Source organism: Littorina saxatilis, linkage group LG17, assembly GCF_037325665.1.
Source record: "Littorina saxatilis isolate snail1 linkage group LG17, US_GU_Lsax_2.0, whole genome shotgun sequence".
NCBI lineage: Eukaryota > Metazoa > Mollusca > Gastropoda > Littorinimorpha > Littorinidae > Littorina > Littorina saxatilis.
The window spans coordinates 69,175,408-69,197,535 of record NC_090261.1 but is presented as its reverse complement, the minus strand read 5'-3'; the positions used below and the strand labels follow the sequence as shown (position 1 = coordinate 69,197,535).

General features: G+C 41.7%; 1 protein-coding gene and 1 long non-coding RNA gene across 5 annotated transcripts in view; one reads left to right on the top strand and one right to left on the bottom strand.

Moving 5' to 3' along the window:
* LOC138952350 (spectrin beta chain, non-erythrocytic 5-like) overlaps nt 1-22,128 on the top strand; it is a 281,446-nt gene that overhangs the window by 238,712 nt on the left and 20,606 nt on the right. For 3 of the 4 annotated variants that reach the window (XM_070324003.1, XM_070324001.1, XM_070324000.1), the window contains exons 65-82: nt 262-399; nt 992-1,117; nt 1,396-1,526; nt 2,282-2,468; nt 5,855-6,055; nt 8,303-8,398; nt 9,044-9,178; nt 9,901-10,083; nt 10,551-10,742; nt 11,193-11,348; nt 12,568-12,785; nt 13,540-13,729; nt 14,042-14,140; nt 14,986-15,168; nt 15,624-15,746; nt 17,471-17,482; nt 20,194-20,273; nt 20,651-21,116. In XM_070324003.1, the coding sequence (XP_070180104.1) occupies nt 262-399; nt 992-1,117; nt 1,396-1,526; nt 2,282-2,468; nt 5,855-6,055; nt 8,303-8,398; nt 9,044-9,178; nt 9,901-10,083; nt 10,551-10,742; nt 11,193-11,348; nt 12,568-12,785; nt 13,540-13,729; nt 14,042-14,140; nt 14,986-15,168; nt 15,624-15,746; nt 17,471-17,482; nt 20,194-20,273; nt 20,651-21,116 (2,916 nt within the window). The remainder of the gene's footprint in view (nt 1-261; nt 400-991; nt 1,118-1,395; nt 1,527-2,281; nt 2,469-5,854; nt 6,056-8,302; nt 8,399-9,043; nt 9,179-9,900; nt 10,084-10,550; nt 10,743-11,192; nt 11,349-12,567; nt 12,786-13,539; nt 13,730-14,041; nt 14,141-14,985; nt 15,169-15,623; nt 15,747-17,470; nt 17,483-20,193; nt 20,274-20,650; nt 21,117-22,128) is intronic. The other variant, XM_070324002.1, reaches the window with a different exon arrangement.
* Nucleotides 6,615-7,710, bottom strand: LOC138953630 (uncharacterized). Its single transcript, XR_011451574.1, has 2 exons — nt 7,388-7,710; nt 6,615-6,978 (listed from the first exon to the last, which is right to left on the bottom strand). It is a non-coding gene; the product is annotated as an uncharacterized lncRNA (long non-coding RNA).

The window sequence follows — 22,128 nt, the reverse complement described above, 5'->3', positions numbered from 1 at the left end:
TACGAACAGTTTGTGTCAAGTAGGCCAGGACTGCTTTTACTTCCAAATAGGATAACTATGCCAACAAGGACGTCTGTACGAGTCTACAGAATCTTGAGCTAAGTAATTCTTCTTCTTCTTCTGCGCTCGATATTTATGGCCATCATATCGTCAGGTCGGTGGCTGCCATGAAGTCCGCAGTCTTCAGCAGTTCGGCAGCGGGTCCCCAGAGTTTGGAGCTAAGTAATGTGTAAAACTAATGTTTATGATATTGTTCCACAGGAGGGCAGTGGTCTGGTGGAGCAGGGTCACTACGCCAGGAAGGACATCCACAAGAGACTGGAGGAGCTGGAGCTCAGCTGGCAGGCTCTCATCGCCGCCAGTGCCGACAAGAAGGACCGGCTGCAGGACGCCCACCAGGTCAGACACATATTCTTTTATTTTCTTCCTGTGTGTCTCCTGTCTTGTGTTAATGTTCAATATGATACAATACAGTAATACTGTATGATATCAATCTGAAAAAGTGTTGTTTTTTTAGTTATGATAATACCCGGAATGATCGACTGGTTAACTTTAATTGGTAGAACACAGAGCATTATTTTACTTTTGAGTTTGAATTCTGGTTTACATTTCTCTCTCTCTCTCTCTCTCTCTCTCTCTCTCTCTCTCTCTCTCTCTCTCTCTCTCTCTCTCTCTCTCTCTCTCTCTCTCTCTCTCTCTCTCTCTCTCTCTCTCTCTCTCTCTCTCTCTCTCTCTCTCTATGTCTTTTTTATTTTTCTTTGTTTTACCAGCATTCGTTATTAGTTTTACTAGCATCTGTTCACAAGAGTGCTTTTCTGGCGTTTGCTTTGTCTTTGTTGACTGATTTCATGAAAAACGTATTTTTACTTAGTAAGAAATATCAGATTTTTTGGAATGATCGATGGTCATTCTTACTATCTTACACTGCATTTTAAAACAGAAAACTACAGATGTTTTTTGGGCAACATTTTAAGGCTTGAGATGATTGCAGGCGTTGATGTTTAACCGTGTTGTGGATGACCTCAACACGTGGATGGACGAGGTGGAGAATCAGCTCATGTCTGAAGATCATGGCAAGGACCTCACCTCCGTCAACAGTCTGCTCAAGAAACACCAGGTAAGCCCCTTAACTCATTTTGGAAGATGCTGTCAGTAAGAACTACCACAGGCACATTGCAGGGCTGTCCTTTGTCTGAGACGGCATAGCAAGCATTGAAAGTTGAGCTACTTTTAACATGACTGGTGCCTGTGTGCCCTTTAGCGCTTGTGCCCTAGAACAAACGGTTATACTACCTAGTTTATATAGCAGAAACCCTCCTCAGGATGTGTTATACCTTTAAGTCAGACTCAATGAATGCTTATTGCTCACTGACAAACACTGGTGTGATGTTTCAGCAACTGGAGCAGGACATCACAGGTCACCAGGAGAAGGTTCAGGACGTGCTGGACGCCGCCCAGGTCTTCAAGGAAGCCAAGCACTTCATGAACAAGGAGCTGCAGGCCAGCGCCAGGACCGTCTCAGAAAGGTCAGTGTTTATTGGACGTTTGTATTCTGTACCTATAGCTCTGTGTTAACTGTGAAACACACTTTAGATGTTGACGTCATTGGCCAAGCACTTCATGAACCGCGAGCTGCAGGCCAGCGCCAGGACCGTCTCAGAAAGGTCAGCGTTTATCTGGTTATTCTGTACCTATAGCTCTGTGTCAACTGTCTAACACACTTTAGATGTTGACGTCATTGGCCAAGCACTTCATGAACCGTGATCTGCAGGCCAGCGCTAGGACCGTCTCAGAGAGGTCAGTGTTTATTCCTAATTTTCCCCCTGAGCACCCAATACCACCCGCTCGAGCTCCATATATATACATTTTAATTTTTTTTTGCTTAACGCCCAGCCGACCACGAAGGGCCATATCAGGGCGATGCTGCTTTGACATTTAACGTGCGCCACACACAAGACAGAAGTCGCAGCACAGGCTTCGTGTCTCACCCAGTCACATTATTCTGACACCGGACCAACCAGTCCTAGCACTAACCCCATAATGCCAGACGCCAGGCAGCTCCATATATGCAGATGCTTGAAATACCTGCTGTACACAGTGATACCTGTTGCGCATATCTGTTTCCATTTCTACAGGCTTCCTTCCATGGTTGAACATTTATGATTTTGAAAAACTCCCAGTAGTTGCTTTTCTACGATTTGTTCAAGTCTAAAATTGACGGAGTTACTTACTTTCCATGCCATGGGGGTCAAATGTGTTAATGATCATGTGTGCAATACAGGTACAACTCACTGGCTGAGCCGTGTCACATTCGCCGTGACAACCTGGAGGAGGCGCTGCACATGTACCAGTTCTTCAGGGACGTGGAGGACGAGTTGTCATGGATACAAGACAGGAAGCCCATCGCTGAGTCCACCGACCTGGGCACCTCCCTCACCGCCGTGCAGAACTTGATGAAGAAACACCAGGTAGGTTTGGACTCTGGGCAAGAAGATTTTTTTGTCGGTGAGTTTAAAATCAATGTCCTCCATGTGAAAACAGCTATATTGTTCACACAGGAAGGTAATGTGTCTTAAACAGATTTTAGATTATTCATACTAGCTTCAAAGAAAAAGGAAAAAGGAAGTACATGTCCATGCAAAATGTATGACTGTGTTAAAACGCTTTTGAAATAGAGAGGTGTATAACAAAGGCGTAAGTGATGGATGTGGATTTGTTTACGCTAAGGTTTTTATGTAGGAGGACTTACACAGACATGGAAACCCATACAATTTCGCCGTATTTTGTACCCCCCAGGTTGTCTAAAACACGATCCGTACGGTCAGTGGAGAAAAATATATGACGAGAAAAATTCCTAGACTACTTTTCTTCACAGGCACATCCCTGTCATTCCTGTATATTGACTGGGGCACTGTATATTGACTGGGGCACTGTATATTTACTGGGGCACTGTATATTTACTGGGGCACTGTATATTGACTGGGGCACTGTATATTGACTGGGGCACTGTATATTGACTGGGGCACTGTATATTTACTAGAGCACTGTCAATTTTAATGATTAAAAATAACTATAACTCGGCATTTGATCAGTGATTCAGTACAGTTTTTGTCATTAAACATTGAAAGAAGCATTTGTTTTTAATGTATTGGTAAATTTATGAACAGTGCAATGGATGCGTGCAAAGCATTTTTGAATCATCAATGTTTAAATGTTGTGTGGACTACATTCATTTTTCTGATAATACGCCAAGTTTGTTTGAGAATACTCCAAGTACAAAACAGGGCCGGTGTCACGAACTGAAAACTCTGCCTGAACAATCCTTCTCATTGCGGTCAATGCGCATGCGCTAACATGGGGAGATTAATCAGGTCGTGAACAACCTTACCCTTACCCTAATCCTAACCCTAATCCTAACCCTAAACCTAACCCTAACCCATGGTTCGTTCGGTCAAAGGGTCGCATTTTTTAAGTCCAAGATTGGCGCATGCGCATTGACCGCAATGAGAAGCATTGTTCAGCAGAGGTTTCAGTTCGTGACACCGGCTTCCCAGGTCTGCTTACAGTTTAAACATTATTTCTCTTTTCTGTGAAATGTTGCAACGTTTGATGATGACAGCTTTGAGATATGCTTCCAAAGTTGATGGTGGTGGGAATAATTTTCTAAATGATTTATGTAGAGTTTATCATCGACTTTCCTTCAAATGCTTTATTGAAATGTTAAACCATTGCCGCTGAACTCAGAAAGAGTCGATGGGAATTGAACTCAGTGACGTGGAGGAGGAGGAGGAAGAGGAGGATTTCCTTGAGGAAGAAGAGGATGACTTGTTGGAAGAGGAGGAGGAAGAGGAGGAAGATTTCTTGCCAGATGATGATGATGATTGGGTACAACATGTGACAATGTCATGAACTTTCACAGTGTGCTGGCATGGATCACGTCAAGTTTTGATTGACAGAATGAATCCAGAAATTGTCTGGATTTCACATTCTTTTTACTCACAGTCAGTATCCTGCCTTAAAAATACAAAGAAACTTGGTGTGTGTGTGTGTGTGTGTGTGTGTGTGTGTGTGTGTGTGTGTGTGTCAAAATTTGAGTGACAGCATGAATCCAGAAATTGTCTGGAATTCACATTCTTTTTGCTCTGCAGTCGTTGTGCCGCTTTCAAGATGTGAACAAATAGTGTGTGTGTGTCAAAATTTGAATTTTTTCGCCAAAATCAGTGTGATTTTCTTCTTTGTTTCACAGGGACTGAAGTAAGGGTGTTGTATTGTCACTGTATTCATTTATTTTTTCTGATGTTTTGTCCGCGCATTTTGGATATTCGTGTATTATATTCTTTGGTCCTCTTGCATTTGTGTCACGACAGTGTTCAAGAGTGGATTTCATCACAATGCATTTGATTTGTGTGTATGTGTGTGTGTTTTTTGTGTACAAATTTACTTTCTGTCATAAATAACGAGAGTAAAACATGGAATGAATGAATGTTCACCTGGATGTTGCATGGTTTGAACATCACTTGAAAGCACTTACTTTGGGTGAGCTCTTGTTTGATGGGAATCACATATGTTTATCTTGATTATGCATTTATTTTGACCTTTGTCTGAGTCAATGGAGATACATGTATAATGCTGGCATTACTTAACAACACTTTGTTTCCCTTTTTTTGACTCACATGCGAAGCAAAAGTGAGTCTATGTACTCACCCGAGTCGTCCGTCCGGACGTCCGGAAAACTTTAACGTTGGATATTTCTTGGACACTATTCAGTCTATCAGTACCAAATTTGGCAAGATGGTGTATGATGACAAGGCCCCAAAAAACATACATAGCATCTTGACCTTGCTTCAAGGTCAAGGTCGCAGGGGCCATAAATGTTGCCTAAAAAACAGCTATTTTTCACATTTTTCACATTTTCTCTGAAGTTTTTGAGATTGAATACCTCACCTATATATGATATATAGGGCAAAGTAAGCCCCATCTTTTGATACCAGTTTGGTTTACCTTGCTTCAAGGTCAAGGTCACAGGAGCTCTTCAAAGTTGGATTGTATACATATTTTGAAGTGACCTTGACCCTGAACTATGGAAGATAACTGTTTCAAACTTAAAAATTATGTGGGGCACATGTTATGCTTTCATCATGAGACACATTTGGTCACATATGATCAAGGTCAAGGTCACTTTGACCCTTATGAAATGTGACCAAAATAAGGTAGTGAACCACTAAAAGTGACCATATCTCATGGTAGAAAGAGCCAATAAGCACTATTGTACTTCCTATGTCTTAAATTAACAGCTTTGTGTTGCATGACCTTGGATGACCTTGACCTTGGGTCAAGGTCACATGTATTTTGGTAGGAAAAATGTGTAAAGCATGTGAGTCGTATGGGCTTTGCCCTTCTTGTTCTCGGATATTATTACTCACTGTACAGTATCAGAGGAGTCTAAATGACTTTGCCCATTCGTTAAAAGAAGAAGATGCTACAAGGATATGTTTGCCGGTTGTATAAGTTTTGTGATAATACACATGCAGATGACCTGTTAAAACACAGCAGGATTATGATTGAGTAAGGTAAACGAATTTTGTTTTTTATCCCAGAGAATAATGTCACAATTAACATGCTGTATGATTTCATTTTAATATCTTGGTATGTTTGTTTGTTTGTGAGTGTATTTTGTTTGACATTTCTTTTTGCAAAAATGTGCATATTTGGGGGCTTTTTGAAAGCAAAAATAATATACATTTTAGCCTTTTCACGGATTACATTTTCAAATAAGCTTCCCTTTGCCTTACACTTTGTTTTCAGACATTTATGTATTCCATTTCCTCTGACACTTAACTGGTTTTCTCCACAGGCGTTGGAATCAGAAATCATCGCTCATGAACCCCTGATCGACGCGGTGGCAACATCGGCCCAGCAGATGATCCGTACCAAGCATTTTGCGACTGGCGACATCCAGACACGCCTGGACGATCTCACCCACCAGTTGAGGGATCTCAAGTCTTCAACGTCGGCCAGAAAGCTCAAGCTGCAAGCCGCCCTGGAGGCACAGAAGGTAGGGATTTCTAAGCTGGAAAGAACAATTGATAGATGGTTCTTATTAAGGACTAGATATAGTAATAGCTGGAAAGAACAATTGATAGATGGTTCTTATTAAGGACTAGATATAGTAATAGCTGGACAAAATGATTGCCTGCAGAATATTAAGCTGATGGCTGGCACCAAGGGCTCAAATTCCAGGTGAAAAGTTTGAGCTTTTTTTGTCTGTTTCTTTGTGTGTGTGTGCGTGAGTGTGAGTGTGTGTGTGTTCCTAATTTAGCCTTCACGATGTCGGTTTTTACATGATCAAAGTCTTGACGTCAGAGGCAGTAGCCCTCTCCCTAGTAGTTATAATGTTTAGGTTTGAGGATCAGTTTAAATTCATTCTAAAACAAGAGGCGAAGCCATCAAGGCTCACGTAAGAAATCGACAAACAGTAATGTAACCGTCTCGCACTCATGCAGACAAGGCGGTGTGATGATAGTCCGACTTCGCTTTTTATTCACCATAAGGCATAAAGAATCACATGGAAAAAACCCTGAAACACATGTAAATAAAATAATGTAAACGTGGTGTTCCAGTACAATAAAGTTCTAAGATTGTAAATCAATAAATAATTAAATAGTTTACCTCATTTGATTCACATTAACATTAAAACAAATTACGGCTCTCACAAGTATACATATACATCAAATATTTCATTTAGTTCAGCAACATTGCTTCACTGAGAAATCGATACAAAACGGCATACACGTAAATATTATATGTATACAATGCAACCAATTTACAACATCAACATGTGAATCTGACATGCTGAGAATATGAACTCCATTCTTAAATAAAGAATGTCACACCGCAATAATAAATATTGCATACCTCAAAAATACTGTAGTTGTAGTTATGAGGGTTTCTCACTCCTCAGTCTGGCCAGGGTATAACCTACAAGCATTACATCAATCATTACTATGTGCACATCATATATGTAGACAATGAAAATAAATATCAAACTCAGGTATTACACAAGCCAACTCTTTGTTTCCAATAATAAAAATACATCATGTGCCTTCTTTCAGTAGCAATTGAGACTGACATTTCCCTAGACACATTATTCAAATAGAAAGTAACTTATGAACAACATGAACGCCATCAAAAATAAAGAAGCTGGCTCCAAACCAGTTTATGTTCACATTCCTTCTTTTCAACTAAATTCCAAAGCATTCAAAGTGAACTAACTAAACTGGCATACAGTTATAATAAAACAATTTCATTCAACAGTCCTGTCATTCAATTCATTTAAGTCAATCTATTTACTAAAATAAAGCATTCATACTAGCATGATCTCACTTACCAAAACAGCAAAAGGAATCTTGTACAGACAGGTTCAGGTGGTAACAATGCAATGACACTGACAGGTGTCAGCATACCAAAAAATGCAGTGAGCTTAGTTCACTCAAAAAAAGTAGTTTTCCAAGCCAACATTGGCAACTAAACTGCCAATGAGAGTACAATTTGCATAAGCCAATGAAAACTTGCCATACAAACAATAGGCACTTCAATGAAGCATATTTTAACAAATAATAAGCAGGCAACTGATTCCTGCACAGGCACATGAAAAGATTATTCTTTTAAAGGACACAAACAAATGAAGTTATAAGTCAAAATATACTGCCTGCCACAGTAACACACACACATACACACACACACACACACACACACATACACACACACACACACACACACACACACACACACACACACACACACACACACACACACACACACACACAAAAAGAGCATAGGTGAAACTGTGCAAGAAAGCGAGACAGTAGATCTAGATCTGTCTGTCTGCATGTAGCCTACTTACAGGGACACGACTGCCAACTAGTCTCGGCCCGCTCAAAATAATAATGACCGAGACTTTCAGTACTTCCTTCGCGTGACGTCTAACCCTCTTACGTCATAATGTGACGTCAATGTAATGTGACGTCTTCAAATGTTAGAGTTTCTACCACAGACATATACACGCACATACGCACAGACAGACAAAGTTACGATCGCATAGGCTACACTTACGTGAGCCAACCATGCATACCTCAGTCCTCAAACTTTGTTACTCTAAGCATTAAGAAAAGTTTTCTTGACCAGCCATGGAAACACACTAATATATCAGATGAGTAAACTGTGTGAAAAGCACAAATCCTGGTGTGTATAATACCCTTCTGTGAGGGGAAGATGGATTGTAGAGTTTTGCTGCGTGTTTCAGTTCTACATGGAGGTGAACGAGGTGGAGCTGTGGATGAACGAGAAGATTCCTCAGCTGACCAGCACCGACCTGGGCAAGGACGAGGACTCTGTGCTGGTCAGTGTTCTTGATGAGACTTCATTATTAATTGGGCTATAGGCGTTTTGATCAAGAAACTGATCAGTGTTTATACTTTGGCAGTGTCGACCTCTTAGAGTGCAAATTTATGTCAAAGGAAAAAGTGCAAATTTATGTCAATGGAAAAAGGAAAAAAAATTGAGTAGAAGTGCAATGCCAAGGCACTGCATACCCCCCCCCCCCCTCCCATGTTCCCAATTTTTGGTGAACTTCCATCCCCAACTGTATAGCCCCTGATCGGGCACAAAGAATCCCGCTTTATCATGTATTATCGGTATGAACATTTCTCAAGTCGATTACAGTATAGCGTTCGTGGGATACCTCCAGCTTCGCTGAGATAAAATAAAGAACAGAATTTTTTTTAAATGAGAGAATAATTCACACAAAAATGTCAATAGTGCAGTTCTACAAATGTAGATTTCTGTACACAAGACCATATGTGTTATCGATTTAAGACTAGGACTGACTATGAACTTAGTTGTTACACTTGTTGGAAAGGATTCAGAGCTTCTTGGGACTGATTTAAAGCAGATTTGAACTTACTCCACACATTTGAGAAAGGATTCATAGGTTGTGTTCAAGGTGTGAAATGTGATAGTAGCTTATTTATCTTGTGTGTCACAGGCGTTGACCAAGAAGCTGGATGCACTGGAGCGTGACATTGACAACTTCAGCAACAGCATTGGGGAGCTGGCGGCACTCAGCCATAACCTGCTGGACCGCAACCACTACGACTCTGACAACATCAAGCGCACACAGGTCTGATGGAGAAAAAATAACAAAGAAAAGAAAAACAGTTTTTACTTTCATTGCTTATAGGGGCCTATTAGCTCAGTTGGTAGACTTGTGATGCTTGGATCATGGGTTCGAATCGGACTCAGAGGCGATATCCATGTCCCACCCCTGAGGCATGTAAAAGACCTGGGTCATTGTGCCAGCAGTGCAGGTGGCTGATTACACCTAAACACGCAAACACCTGGGTAGCATTACTCTTGTTGCTGCTAGCTTTCCACTGGGAGGAAGCTTCCCGAATCTCCCAGCAATAGAATAATAAAGTAATCAAAATGAAATGGAAACAAAAGCCTTATTCTTTTATGACAGAATTTTGAAAAATGCTGCAACTTAATTGGTATTTGAGTGTTAGTGATGCTACTGAAGTGGATTTGTCAGTAGAACACTCTGCTGTGTATGTGCTTCTCTTTTTAGTCAGCACTTTAGAATGAGAAAGATTAATTGATGAAAGTAGAGACATTAAGCCATAAAAGACCTTGGTCATTCTGCCATGAGTGCAGGTGGCTGACTGCACCTAAACATGTAACCACAGTCGGTAGCGCAACTCTTGTTGCTTGTAGATGGTCGCTTCCCCTCTCTCCCTGTACTCATTGACACACATTTTCACCTAACGATTCACTCACCCTGTCACCTTTAGAAGGTTCAGTATTGTGTTCAAAATGAGTATGATTGCATGTGATTAATGTCAGGCTGAGATGGAGCGTCAGTACAGACGGCTGCAAGACTTGACACAACAGCGACGTCAGAAACTGACTGACAGCAAGAAGCTGTTCGAGTTCCTACGAGAAGCCGACGAGACGGCCAACTGGATCTCCGACAAGAGTGTCATCGCTGGCTCTGAGGATTACGGCACTGATCTGGAACACGTAGAGGTAAGATTAATTACAATACGATTCAGTCGAAGATCAGTGACTGTATTGTATTGTCACAATTAATCGTTCCTGTAATATACCTTGATTGTTTTCTGATTCTGAATTTTGGAACGTTAGCAGTCTATTTGTTTTTGCATTTAAGATTAATTACATTTAATGCTGAAGATGAATGAAAGTCGCTTGTTCAATTCAATGCTTGTTTTCTCTCAAGTGCCAGGAGATTAATTCCACTAACCAAAAGATTAGAAAGAAACTTGTTTGAAAATTATGGCTGCAAATGCAGTTCACCTTGATCTGGAATTGCAATAACTTAGTGGATGTATGTTTCTCCCTTGTCTGTCTGTCTGTTTGTCTGTATATATCTATATGTGTGCCTATGTATGGACATATCTCTAGGTGTATGTGTGTATATTTTCATTTCTGTTCATCAAAAGACTTGACATAAATTGACTCTTGTGTTCCAACAGGTGCTGCAGCAGAAGTTTGAAGACTTCATGCACGACCTTAGCACCAACGAGGATCGCGTCATACGTGTGACGGACATGGCCAACGCCATGCTGACCGACGGTCACTTTGAGGCTGACAAGATCCGCAAGCGTCTGGCCGAGGTCAAGCAACTGTGGGCCGAGCTTAACGAAGTGGCTCGGGCCAGACAAGAGGTGAGGGCATAGGGAGGAGTGTAAATAGAGAACATTTAGATGCTGCTTTGTGTGTGTGTGGGAGGGGGGAGGGGGCATGCGTGGATGTGTGTTTGTGTGTGCCTTACGCATAAGTTCATATGCTTGTGCACGTTTTTGTCAGGATCACTTAAAAAAAGATATATAAAAACCTCCCAAGGAAACAGCACTCCAGGCCATCTTTGTCCTATACAATCATTACATCAGCTACAAAATAAAAGCGATAAAAAGGCACACCCTTTGGGCCGGCTGTAAGTGCCTCTCAACTGCAGGTGGCCTATGCAAACAAGTGTATTTCTTTCATGACAAAGGGAGACAACATGAGGTGTCCTTTATGGATGTCGTCTCCTACGGTCTTGCATGGCAGGTACTGCTGCACAGCATTGTTTGTGAAGTGTAAGCAGTAAAACAAATATTATTTGCTTTTTCCAGGCGCTTGCGGGGGCGAAGGAGGTTCACCTGTACGGGCGTGACGCTGACGACACACTGGAGTGGATCCAGGAGAAGGACGGCATCGTCAGCAGTGACGACTACGGTCACGACCTGGAGAGTGTGCAGGCCCTCATCTCACGCCACGACGGCTTGGAGGTACGCCTGGTTGATTACCCATTGTTATTTGTGAAGGCCCTTAACTCAAGGCTTGAGGCCATTGTTATTTGTGAAGGCCCTTATCTCAAGGCTTGAGGCCATTGTTATTTGTGAAGGCCCTTAACTCAAGGCTTGAGGCCATTGTTATTTGTGAAGGCCCTTAACTCAAGGCTTGAGGCCATTGTTATTTGTGAAGGCCCTTAACTCAAGGCTTGAGGCCATTGTTATTTGTGAAGGCCCTTAACTCAAGGCTTGAGGCCATTGTTATTTGTGAAGGCCCTTAACTCAAGGCTTGAGGCCATTGTTATTTGTGAAGGCCCTTAACTCAAGGCTTGAGGCCATTGTTATTTGTGAAGGCCCTTAACTCAAGGCTTGAGGCCATTGTTATTTGTGAAGGCCCTTAACTCAAGGCTTGAGGCCATTGTTATTTGTGAAGGCCCTTAACTCAAGGCTTGAGGCCATTGTTATTTGTGAAGGCCCTTATCTCAAGGCTTGAGGCCATTGTTATTTGTGAAGGCCCTTATCTCAAGGCTTGAGGCCATTGTTATTTGTGAAGGCCCTTATCTCAAGGCTTGAGGCCATTGTTATTTGTGAAGGCCCTTATCTCAAGGCTTGAGGCCATTGTTATTTGTGAAGGCCCTTATCTCAAGGCTTGAGGCCATTGTTATTTGTGAAGGCCCTTAACTCAAGGCTTGAGGCCATTGTTATTTGTGAAGGCCCTTATCTCAAGGCTTGAGGCCATTGTTATTTGTGAAGGCCCTTATCTCAAGGCATGAGGCCATTGTTATTTGTGAAGGCCCTTATCTCAAGGCTTGAGGCCATTGTTATTTGTGAAGGCCCTTATCTGAAGGCTTGAGGCCATTGTTATTAATGCAGCTTCATTTTTTGCAACTGTCGATGAAAAAGTGTTCATTTTGGATCACAAGATTTCAGCAGTGATTACTATACGCCATATGACCTGAAGAGTGTGCAAGCCTTCATTTCCAGGCAGGACCGTTTGAAAACGAATAGAAAAGCTGAACAAAATTAATTGGTTCTGTTTATTCGGACTGCTGATCAAAATACATGAGTAACCAACGGAATCTATAGACTATGAGCAGTATTTTGCCAGAATCTACCAAGAGAAGACATATAGTTTTTATTTCAAACAAGTGAACGTTAGTTATCAGATTCACACAATTATCGAAGTCTAAAGACATAACTTCTTTCTTTTCTCCAGAGGGACCTTGCAGCCATCAGCGAACAGGTGGAAACCATCACAAAGGAAGCCGAGCGTCTGATTGGCTCGTTCCCTGACGCCCAGGAGCACATAGCGCTGAAGCACGAAGAGATGGTTCACTCGTGGAACACACTGGTGGAGAAAGCCACGCACCGCAAAGAGAAACTCAACCAGGCGGAACAGCTCCAGATGTACTTCAACGACTACAGGGAGCTCACGTAAGTGTGGACACTTCATGGTTATGGGCGGGGAGATTAGTATTGGCGTTAACCGGTAATAGCCGGTATTTTACCGGTTGAAACGAGAAAATACCGGAACAAAATTGGCTGCCGGTATAACCTACCGGTTGATTTTTAGAACTACAGGTTTTTTTTACTGGTAAAACAATAAAACCAGTACTCTGAGTTGAACACTTACCGGTTCCAATGACCGGCCTACCGTTTTTTTATGGACTGTTAAAAGTTTGCGTACCGGTTTAAAAAAATACTAGCGCCATGCATCACTGGGAGATAGCTCCGGTTAACATGGAGGTAATTTATCTATTTGAGAAAGCAGAATCTTTTAAAGGGGGTGGGGGTGTCTTGAATCAGGGGGCGTGGAGGCAGAGGCTCAAAAGGCTTTCACTATACTAATATTTATTCCATCTAGGTTTTTCTGATGCTCTTTTTGAAAGAATGCCTCATTGCAGCTGTTAATGAAGCTGATGGATATTTCTAATGAATTTGAGCACAATAAAGCTATTTTGGGGGTCATAAGTATGGATATAATATATTTCTAATGAATTTGAGCACAATAAAGCTATTTTGGGGGTCATAAGTATGGATATTTCTAATGAATTTGAGCACAATAAAGCTATTTTGGGGGTCATAAGTATGGATATGTCTTATGCTTTTTAGCAGGAAACCGTATTGGGTTTCATCAGTATGGATATGTTCCTGGACTTTTTTCAAATACAATTTGTTTCTGCTACAGGGCGTGGATCTCCGAGATGCAGGCAATCATCACAGCGGATGAGTTGGCCCGTGACTTGCCCGGTGCCGAGGCCATGATGGTGCGCTACAAGGAACACAACGCTGAGGTGGAGAGTCGCCAGGAAGCCTTCGACAAGTTCCGGCAGACTGGACAGTCCTTCATCGCCAACGGACACTTTTTGTCTAAAGAGGTAAGGGAGATAAAGAAAACTTTGTTTTTTGCTTGTTTGGGCAAGTAATATAAGTGTTTGCTTGAGTTCATGTCCCTATTGTTTTCCATTTTTGCTTTGCAAGGGGGAGGGGGCTGATCCAATTTTCTTTGATTGGCAGAAATGTACATGTTCGTACAAAATTGAATAAAGTAGTAGCAAAGAAAAATCATATCCTAGAAATTGCAGCTGGTAATGACCGGCAGTCATCCAGTTGACACATTGGAGTCTTTGTAAGTCATCGTGAGATGATAAAAGTGCACATTTCATGAGATGTTTAACCTGTGTGTGCAGATCGAGGAGAAGATCAAGCAGCTGGACCAGTCTCATGAAGGTCTGCTGAGGAACCTGAAACACAGGCGTAAACTGCACCAACAGAACCTGGAGGCTCAGGTAATACATACACCTGTGTGGCTTACCTTTCTCTATGTAATTTGTGTTTATATACAGTATCGATACCTGCAATGAAAAGGTACTCTTGACCAGCCGGAAGTGTCCCTATCTTGCAGGTGGCCTGTCATGACAGGTATATTTTGGGTCAAGATAATAAACACAGGGACAACAGGTGTCCTTTATTGGGAGGTGTCCTCTCACCGAAGGTGTTTCACATTGCAGGTACAGGAGACTTCTGCTATGTTGAGGTCCATGGAATTGGACCGCGATATACTTGTTTCACAATATGTCAGGACACACTAAAAACAACAGTGGTTAATGCCTGGGCTCTGCCTATGTTGAGGTCCATGGAATTGGACCGCGATATACTTGTTTCACAATATGTCAGGACACACTAAAAACAACAGTGGTTAATGCCTGGGCTCTGCCTATGTTGAGGTCCATGGAATTGGACCGCGATATACTTGTTTCACAATATGTCAGGACACACTAAAAAACAACAGTGGTTAATGCCTGGGCTCTGCCTATGTTGAGGTCCATGGAATTGGACCGCGATATACTTGTTTCACAATATGTCAGGACACACTAAAAACAACAGTGGTTAATGCCTGGGCTCTGCCTATGAGAGTTTGGATGAATGCTTTTCGAGCGCATCTAAAACACTCTTGAGCTCAACAACTCAAAACCCCAGAAACAAGGGCATTAGACATGACATTGCAACGTCAGTTTAGGTCTGTTTCATTTCACTGTCATTGTACAACTCCTCTGTCTGTGTCCCAAACACATTTCTCAAATCATATGAAGTTAACAAAAATGTAAACACCTTCATGTTTTTCTTTGTGCAGCAACTTCGCCATGAGATGGAGCAGATCGAGACGTGGATGAACCTGCGTGAACCCTTACTGAGGGAGAAGAAGTTTGGCCTGTCCATTGAGAACGTGGAAGAGTTGCTGCGTCGCCATGCCGACTTCGAGAAAACTGTCACCGCCCAGGAAGACAGGGTCAACGCTCTTCAAAGAAATGAGAAGGTAGGGATTTTGTTGGTGCAGCTTGATTCTGTTTGTTTGTGTGTTTGTGGATGGTCTGTACTTTTTTGCATTCCTAAGCACTAGCACTGCTGCCTTTAAGTGGTTGATTTAAGATTTTATTTCTCTTCTTGTTTTTGACTCCCCTTTTAATAATCTGACAGTCTCAGTAATGAGGAGTGTTTGGCCCTCCGGACGAAGGTGAGTTGTATGAGTATTTGCTCTTATTGCTTGATTGTTGATCCAAAAATAATCTGATTGCACATACTTTACAGCGTCTCACCAGTGCATGACAGGCAGCAGGAACAGTGTTCCAAAGAACTTTAAAGAGTGTGACCACACACATGTGCAGTGTAATAATCTCTCTCTTCATCGGGTGTTCCAAACATGCCAGGAGTACGCTTGTGTTACTGTACTGCTATAATTGTAGACTAATGGAGTACGTTTTGTGTGGCCAGGTGAAGAACGCCTTCGCGGAACAGAAGCTGAAGGAACAACAGCAGCAGGTGGAGGACGAGGCGAAGCGAGAGCGTGAACGTCTTGACGAACTGCGCAAGAAAGAGCAGGACCGAATCATGGAGGTAAGAATTACCTGCCCTTTCCTGGTTATAGTTCTGCTACAGCGGGTGTCTGCGAGTGTTGGGCGAATTGCCAAAGGAAGAAAAGTGTAGTCACGTCTATGTGCACATTCTGTTACCATATTCAAAAACACCTTGCATCAAGAATTGTACCCTACTGTTCGTGCACATGTTCACACAATCTGTTGCCTGTGCACACTTAATCAAATGTGGAAAGACTGCAGGATGTAACAATTTTTGCATGTCACTCTAGGACTGAGAAAGTTCCAGAACTAGAATGCAGAGCAAGATTAGAGGAAAATAGACTTGAGTACACATTTCAGCGCAGATGCCCATAGCTTGGAGCATAGCTAGCTGCCAACCTTCACAGTTTAATCCACAATTTTACAATTTTATTTCCAGTCCAAATTATTGCAGCGCGCGATTTATTGATTTCCAAAATATCTAGCATGATTGTCTAAATGCATGTTTTTTTAAGCACCCATTGGCTAATTCTGTTTGCCGTCTGGTTTATGTAAATAATTATAGTTATAACCGGCTGAGGATTCACGAAATAGAAACATTTTCTTGGTCATACACATAAAAACTCACTTGTGCAAAAAACACAAGGGCACGTTTGGAGTGTCAGCCCATTTTTTTGGGAGGTCAGGGAGGTCAAGGAGCGCATTGTGGTGTCACCTTTGCGCTTTGCACCTTAATGGCCGTCTCTCAGGATTTGTTGTATAAAGCTAGGGTTGGCAACTATGTTAGAGTATAGCTTTATTTTTTAGAGAATGAGTATTTTAATATGTTGTGTTCAGCATTATAGTGCTGCAGCTTAGGAGATTCGTAAAACGCTTTCAGAAATCACAACAGAGACTGCTGCCACTGCCATTGTCTTGTAGAATAATTCTGTGTTGATTTGGATTGGTGTCTGGGGATTTATCTTCCATGTTCTTCTTTCACTTTGAGTGTGTGATTGCTAGTACTGTGATTTAGTAGGGATGAGTTTAACTTTTTATTTTTTATTATTGCAGAATAAGAAATTCTGTGTTTTGTTTTAAGCTTGTAGACATTTTTGTGTGAGATCTTTTAGAGAAGGGATCGATTTTTTTTTAGATGGAAGTATTTAGACAATAGAATAAGTGATTCCTCTTATAAAGTAGCTCGAAAGAAAACATTTGGGAACCACTAACAAATTTGGTGATGGGTCTTTACATATCATATGTGAGAAATGTGATCATTTGATTTAAAAAATGGCATGATCAGCTATAGAACTGAAAGCATGTGTTTAGCCTACTAAATTTGTCAAAATGATGTCAAGTACATATAGGATGGGATGGGAGAACCAGTTCTATCTCTGAACTCTTTATTATTTTTTCCTAATCAGAACCGTATTTGTGTGGTTGTGTGTCATATACACACACACACACACTCACGCACGCGTGCACATATGCACTCACGCCCACACACACACACACACACACACACACGCATGCACACACAAACATGCACACACAGTCACACAGTGCTTAAAACGGAGAAAGATTGCTTGTGCCTTTAGTTGAAGCTTTTAGGTCACATACTTAGTATCATGGCTGCAAGGGTGGGCGAGTTAAAAAAATGTTTAAAGAAAAAAGACTATGCATGAATATCATATCTTAACAGCATGAAGAATGAAACCTTGTATCTTCACCTCTTTTTTTTTGTAAGAAGCTAACTGATTTTTTGTGTCGTCTCTCTTGCAGACACAGAAGGCTGTATGTGTGAATTTTACAACTTTAATCTTAATCAGTTAAATGGTTGTCTTCACCTTTATCTGTCACATAACTATTTTGTCGTGCTTCTGTGTATCTAGCCAGCTTGAGTGTGCTTGTAGCTTGAGTGATTTGTGAAGAGAAGTATAAACCAGCCTTGTATGTATTGACAGCATGCACGTTCACTTGTATCAGCCGGCCTTCAATTTATTTCTCGATTCATGTTTGTTCGTTTTGTAGAAGTATGGTGATATGATGTTGGTCACAGAGGGGGAGACACGGGGGTAATGGGTTGTGCACACATTGAGGATTAGCCATAGTGGAGTAAAGGGTGCTGTGTGTGTGCGTGTGCAAGTGTTTGTGTGCGTGCATGCGTGCGTCTCTGTGTGTCACAAGTGTGTGTGTTCGAGCATGTATATAAACACCCAAGCGCACACGAGTTTCTGTGCATGTGTGTGTGTGTGTATGCGTGTGTGTATGCGTGTGTGTGTGTGTGTGTGTGTGTGTGTGTGTGTGTGTGTGTGTGTGTGTGTGTGTGTGCAATATATGAGAGATGAAAAAGTGCTTGCAACAGCAAAAGTACTGGGTATTTGAGTCCAAGATACTGCTCCTCATAATTCATCAGCTAGCTCCTTAATTATCCAATTGAACAACAAACAACTATGAACCCCTATCCCCCCTCCCACCCCCCAACTTCCATTGTCTTAGCTTAGCTCTTCAACATGAATTGAAAACCTAATCAATACAATTTTTATGACTGCGCTTGGATCAAAGTATCAGAGTCTTGACGTGAGTAGCGCCCTTGACCTTGAGTCCTGGGATCTGTAGAATCTTTGGGCTGGGAACGAATATAAATCACGGCATGCACTGTCTGGCTTCTCTACAAGAGGTTGCTTGCTGGGGCTTCTTGCTTGCATGTGTATGCATAGTTGGCGTTAAAGTATCTGCGAGTTTGGTTCTCTTGTTTTCTGTTTCAGTTCAGACGTCAGTTATTTTTGTATCCTGGAGCCATTGTTTTTGTTTTATACTCTCAGTCTGTGTATACTTTTCCATTTTGTTTGTTGATTCTGATCGTTGTATGTCCTGGAGGGTCATTTTGGTTTAGTTTGGTGGTTTATCTTGTCAACTGGGGTGTATTTATTTGAGTTATGTAAATCCTCGAAGGTTCACAAATTGTTTATGCTGTACGTCTTTCTGTTCTGACTCTTGTATCTTCTGACGGTTTACTTTTTTTATTTTGTTTTATTTTCAGTCAGACATTTTTAGATAGCCCAACACCCAGTTGGTCTTACTCTAATTTTTGTGGGGGGGCTGTCTTCATTTTCTTTTAAGTCTCATCTAAAGATTGAAACTATCAGTGTAGATCAGATGCATGATCTTGTTATAGTCTCAGTGCATTCTCCCCTTTTTTTTCCTCCTTTTTTTTTTACTTCCTTTTTTTCACTCAAGTTAATTTTGTCTTTCCGCAATGCCCTTGTTTTCTCCCCAAAAGATGTCTTCTCTCTCAAAGTCCTTTTGTGTTTCTCTCTTTATTCCTGTCTTATCATCTCAAGAGGACAAAGATCAAATTGAAGAAAAACGCCAAGACATTTTTCAGCGGCTTTAAAATAATAGTAACGACAAATCTTGTATTCAAGTGGTGTAGAGAATATATAAATGTTATATATGCAGAGAAGTGTTATATTTTATGATTACTGACAAAAGTGTGTGTAATAAATAGATAGAAAATAATTCTCACAATTGCGGTGGTACTTTTGGAAGTGCTTTGTTTCACTCTAACACATATACCTTGATTTAAATTCCAATGGATGTAAACGTGCAATTGTTGCGATACAGATCTGGTTCATTTCACATACCACAACTTTTAGTTGAATAACACCAGTGAAAACATCAGTCATTTCTTTTCATTCCTGCTACATGTATGTATATTTAATCAAAAAATATAGGACTTTTTCCTCAACCCTGAGAGCTTGTGTAACAACTGTAAAAAATAAAATAAAAAATGGTTTTATGCTTGCAGCTTTGTACTACAAGATACCCTGTAATGATATAGTTCTTGCAGATATTGTGGTTGCTGTGAATAAAGGCCCTTGTATTTTGGATTTCGTCACAGTGTCAGCATTTATAAAGAAGATATAACGATAATTAACTGTTGAATTTGTTTGCAAAAGACAACTATATTTCAGATTCAATAAACTAATATTGGATAATGAAAGAAATAGTGTCATTACTTCTAAGCCATAATGGCTATTTTATCAATAAAGTTTCTTTCTTATCGCTCTTCCCGAGACATAATCTTTAACACGCGTTCATCAGAATTTTAGTTTTTAAAAATCTTCGATGCGACATCAAGATATTAAAAAATCAAATGTACATTACATTTGTTAATAGCATGCATGTGTGTTAGAAATGGTAATGTTTTCAATGGTGCACATTGCACATTTTATTATTCAGATGAAACAAAAACTTGATATTCATGAAAAGGTATTCTGTGTCACTGATGTGTAAGCTAGAGAACAAGGTAAAGGTATCAAAAGAAATGTTTGAATGATAAAATCAATACATAAATAAACAAACCAGCGATTTTTAGCACATACAAAAAAGTCAATTGAATTAAAGGGCACTGAAAATAATCTCTTTTTTATCATTTTGTTATTTTTTTTCAATTGTTTTGTGAAAAAATTGTCAATTTTCTCTACTTTGAATTGCTGCAGGAGCGAAAGCGAGAAGAGGAGCAGAGAAAAGCGCGTGAAGTGTTGCTACGGCAGCGAAAGGAGGAAGGAGACGAAACAAAGTGAGTGTCCTGAATAGATTTGTGTGTGTCAGGCTCAAAGCCTCGAACATCCTGGGGACAAAGCCCTGCTATATAGTAGAAGGCCAAAGAGATAAATTTAGCGTAAGCAATGTCACAGGGTGCATTACAGGCCTGGAAAAACAGAGCTACATCTGTCACACCGGTGATGTTGGCCTTTGATATTCTTGGAGGATGAACCCAAAGTGAAATACAGTGACTGTTGAACACATGAAGGGTTTAATTAACTGAGAACATTACTCTCATCATGTGTGAGATTTAGGAGACTTTTGTGTGTGTGTAAATTGCTGGTGTATTCAAATCAGGAAATTCTCTTTATTTTGTATTTATCCTCATGCTTTTTCCTTGTCCAACACCAGACCTGACGACAAGCTTGATCGCTCTACGGTGAAGAATCTGATCGGTCGCTCACAGAGCATCAAGATCACCTCCAAGACGGATGGCGGAGAGAAGACGACAGACGTGAGACGAGCCATCAGCTTCCGTCAGCGTTCAGACGCCCCCCTCTCCCCCATCTCCCTGCAGAAAGCCACGGAGTTCCACCAGTCTTCTGTGGACGAGCCAACCTCCCCAGTCTCGCAGTCCCCTGATCGCGTCAACGGAACTCGCTCTCCCCCTCCCTCCAGCGAGGTTTTGTCAGAGGAGGAAGAAGAGGAGGAGGTGGAAGACGCCCCCCAGCTTCCTCATGCCCCTCCCCCTCTTGCCATCGATGGAGGGAGGGAGAGGGAGGGAGGGGAGGAGAGTGGACGACCCACCTCACCTACCTACACCAAGAAGGGTAACTTGTCTCCACCCATGAGTCCCACGCAGAAACGCATCGAGCAGGTAAGTTTGTAATCAGGGAGCTAGTTGCTGTGTTTCTTGTGTCTTCAGGGAGCTAGTTGCTGTGTTTCTTGTGTCATCAGGGAGCTAGTTGCTGTGTTTCTTGTGTCATCAGGGAGCTAGTTGCTGTGTTTCTTGTGTCATCAGGGAGCTAGTTGCTGTGTCATCAGGGAGCTAGTTGCTGTGTTTCTTGTGTCTTCAGGGAGCTAGTTGCTGTGTCATCAGGGAGCTAGTTGCTGTGTTTCTTGTGTCTTCAGGGAGCTAGTTGCTGTGTCATCAGGGAGCTAGTTGCTGTGTTTCTTGTGTCTTCAGGGAGCTAGTTGCTGTGTCATCAGGGAGCTAGTTGCTGTGTTTCTTGTGTCTTCAGGGAGCTAGTTGCTGTGTCATCAGGGAGCTAGTTGCTGTGTTTCTTGTGTCATCAGGGAGCTAGTTGCTGTGTCATCAGGGAGCTAGTTGCTGTGTTTCTTGTGTCTTCAGGGAGCTAGTTGCTGTGTCATCAGGGAGCTAGTTGCTGTGTTTCTTGTGTCTTCAGGGAGCTAGTTGCTGTGTCATCAGGGAGCTAGTTGCTGTGTTTCTTGTGTCATCAGGGAGCTAGTTGCTGTGTCATCAGGGAGCTAGTTGCTGTGTTTCTTGTGTCATCAGGGAGCTAGTTGCTGTGTCATCAGGGAGCTAGTTGCTGTGTCATCAGGGAGCTAGTTGCTGTGTCATCAGGGAGCTAGTTGCTGTGTTTCTTGTGTCATCAGGGAGCTAGTTGCTGTGTCATCAGGGAGCTAGTTGCTGTGTCATCAGGGAGCTAGTTGCTGTGTCATCAGGGAGCTAGTTGCTGTGTCATCAGGGAGCTAGTTGCTGTGTCATCAGGGAGCTAGTTGCTGTGTCATCAGGGAGCTAGTTGCTGTGTTTCTTGTGTCTCAGCACGATGGGCTGAATGAATTCTTGTCGTCTTGGTTTGGTTTGTTAAACTTTTGTTCAGATGGAGATGCCTATTACAGTAAGCAGGTGAAGTGGACAGGCCTGT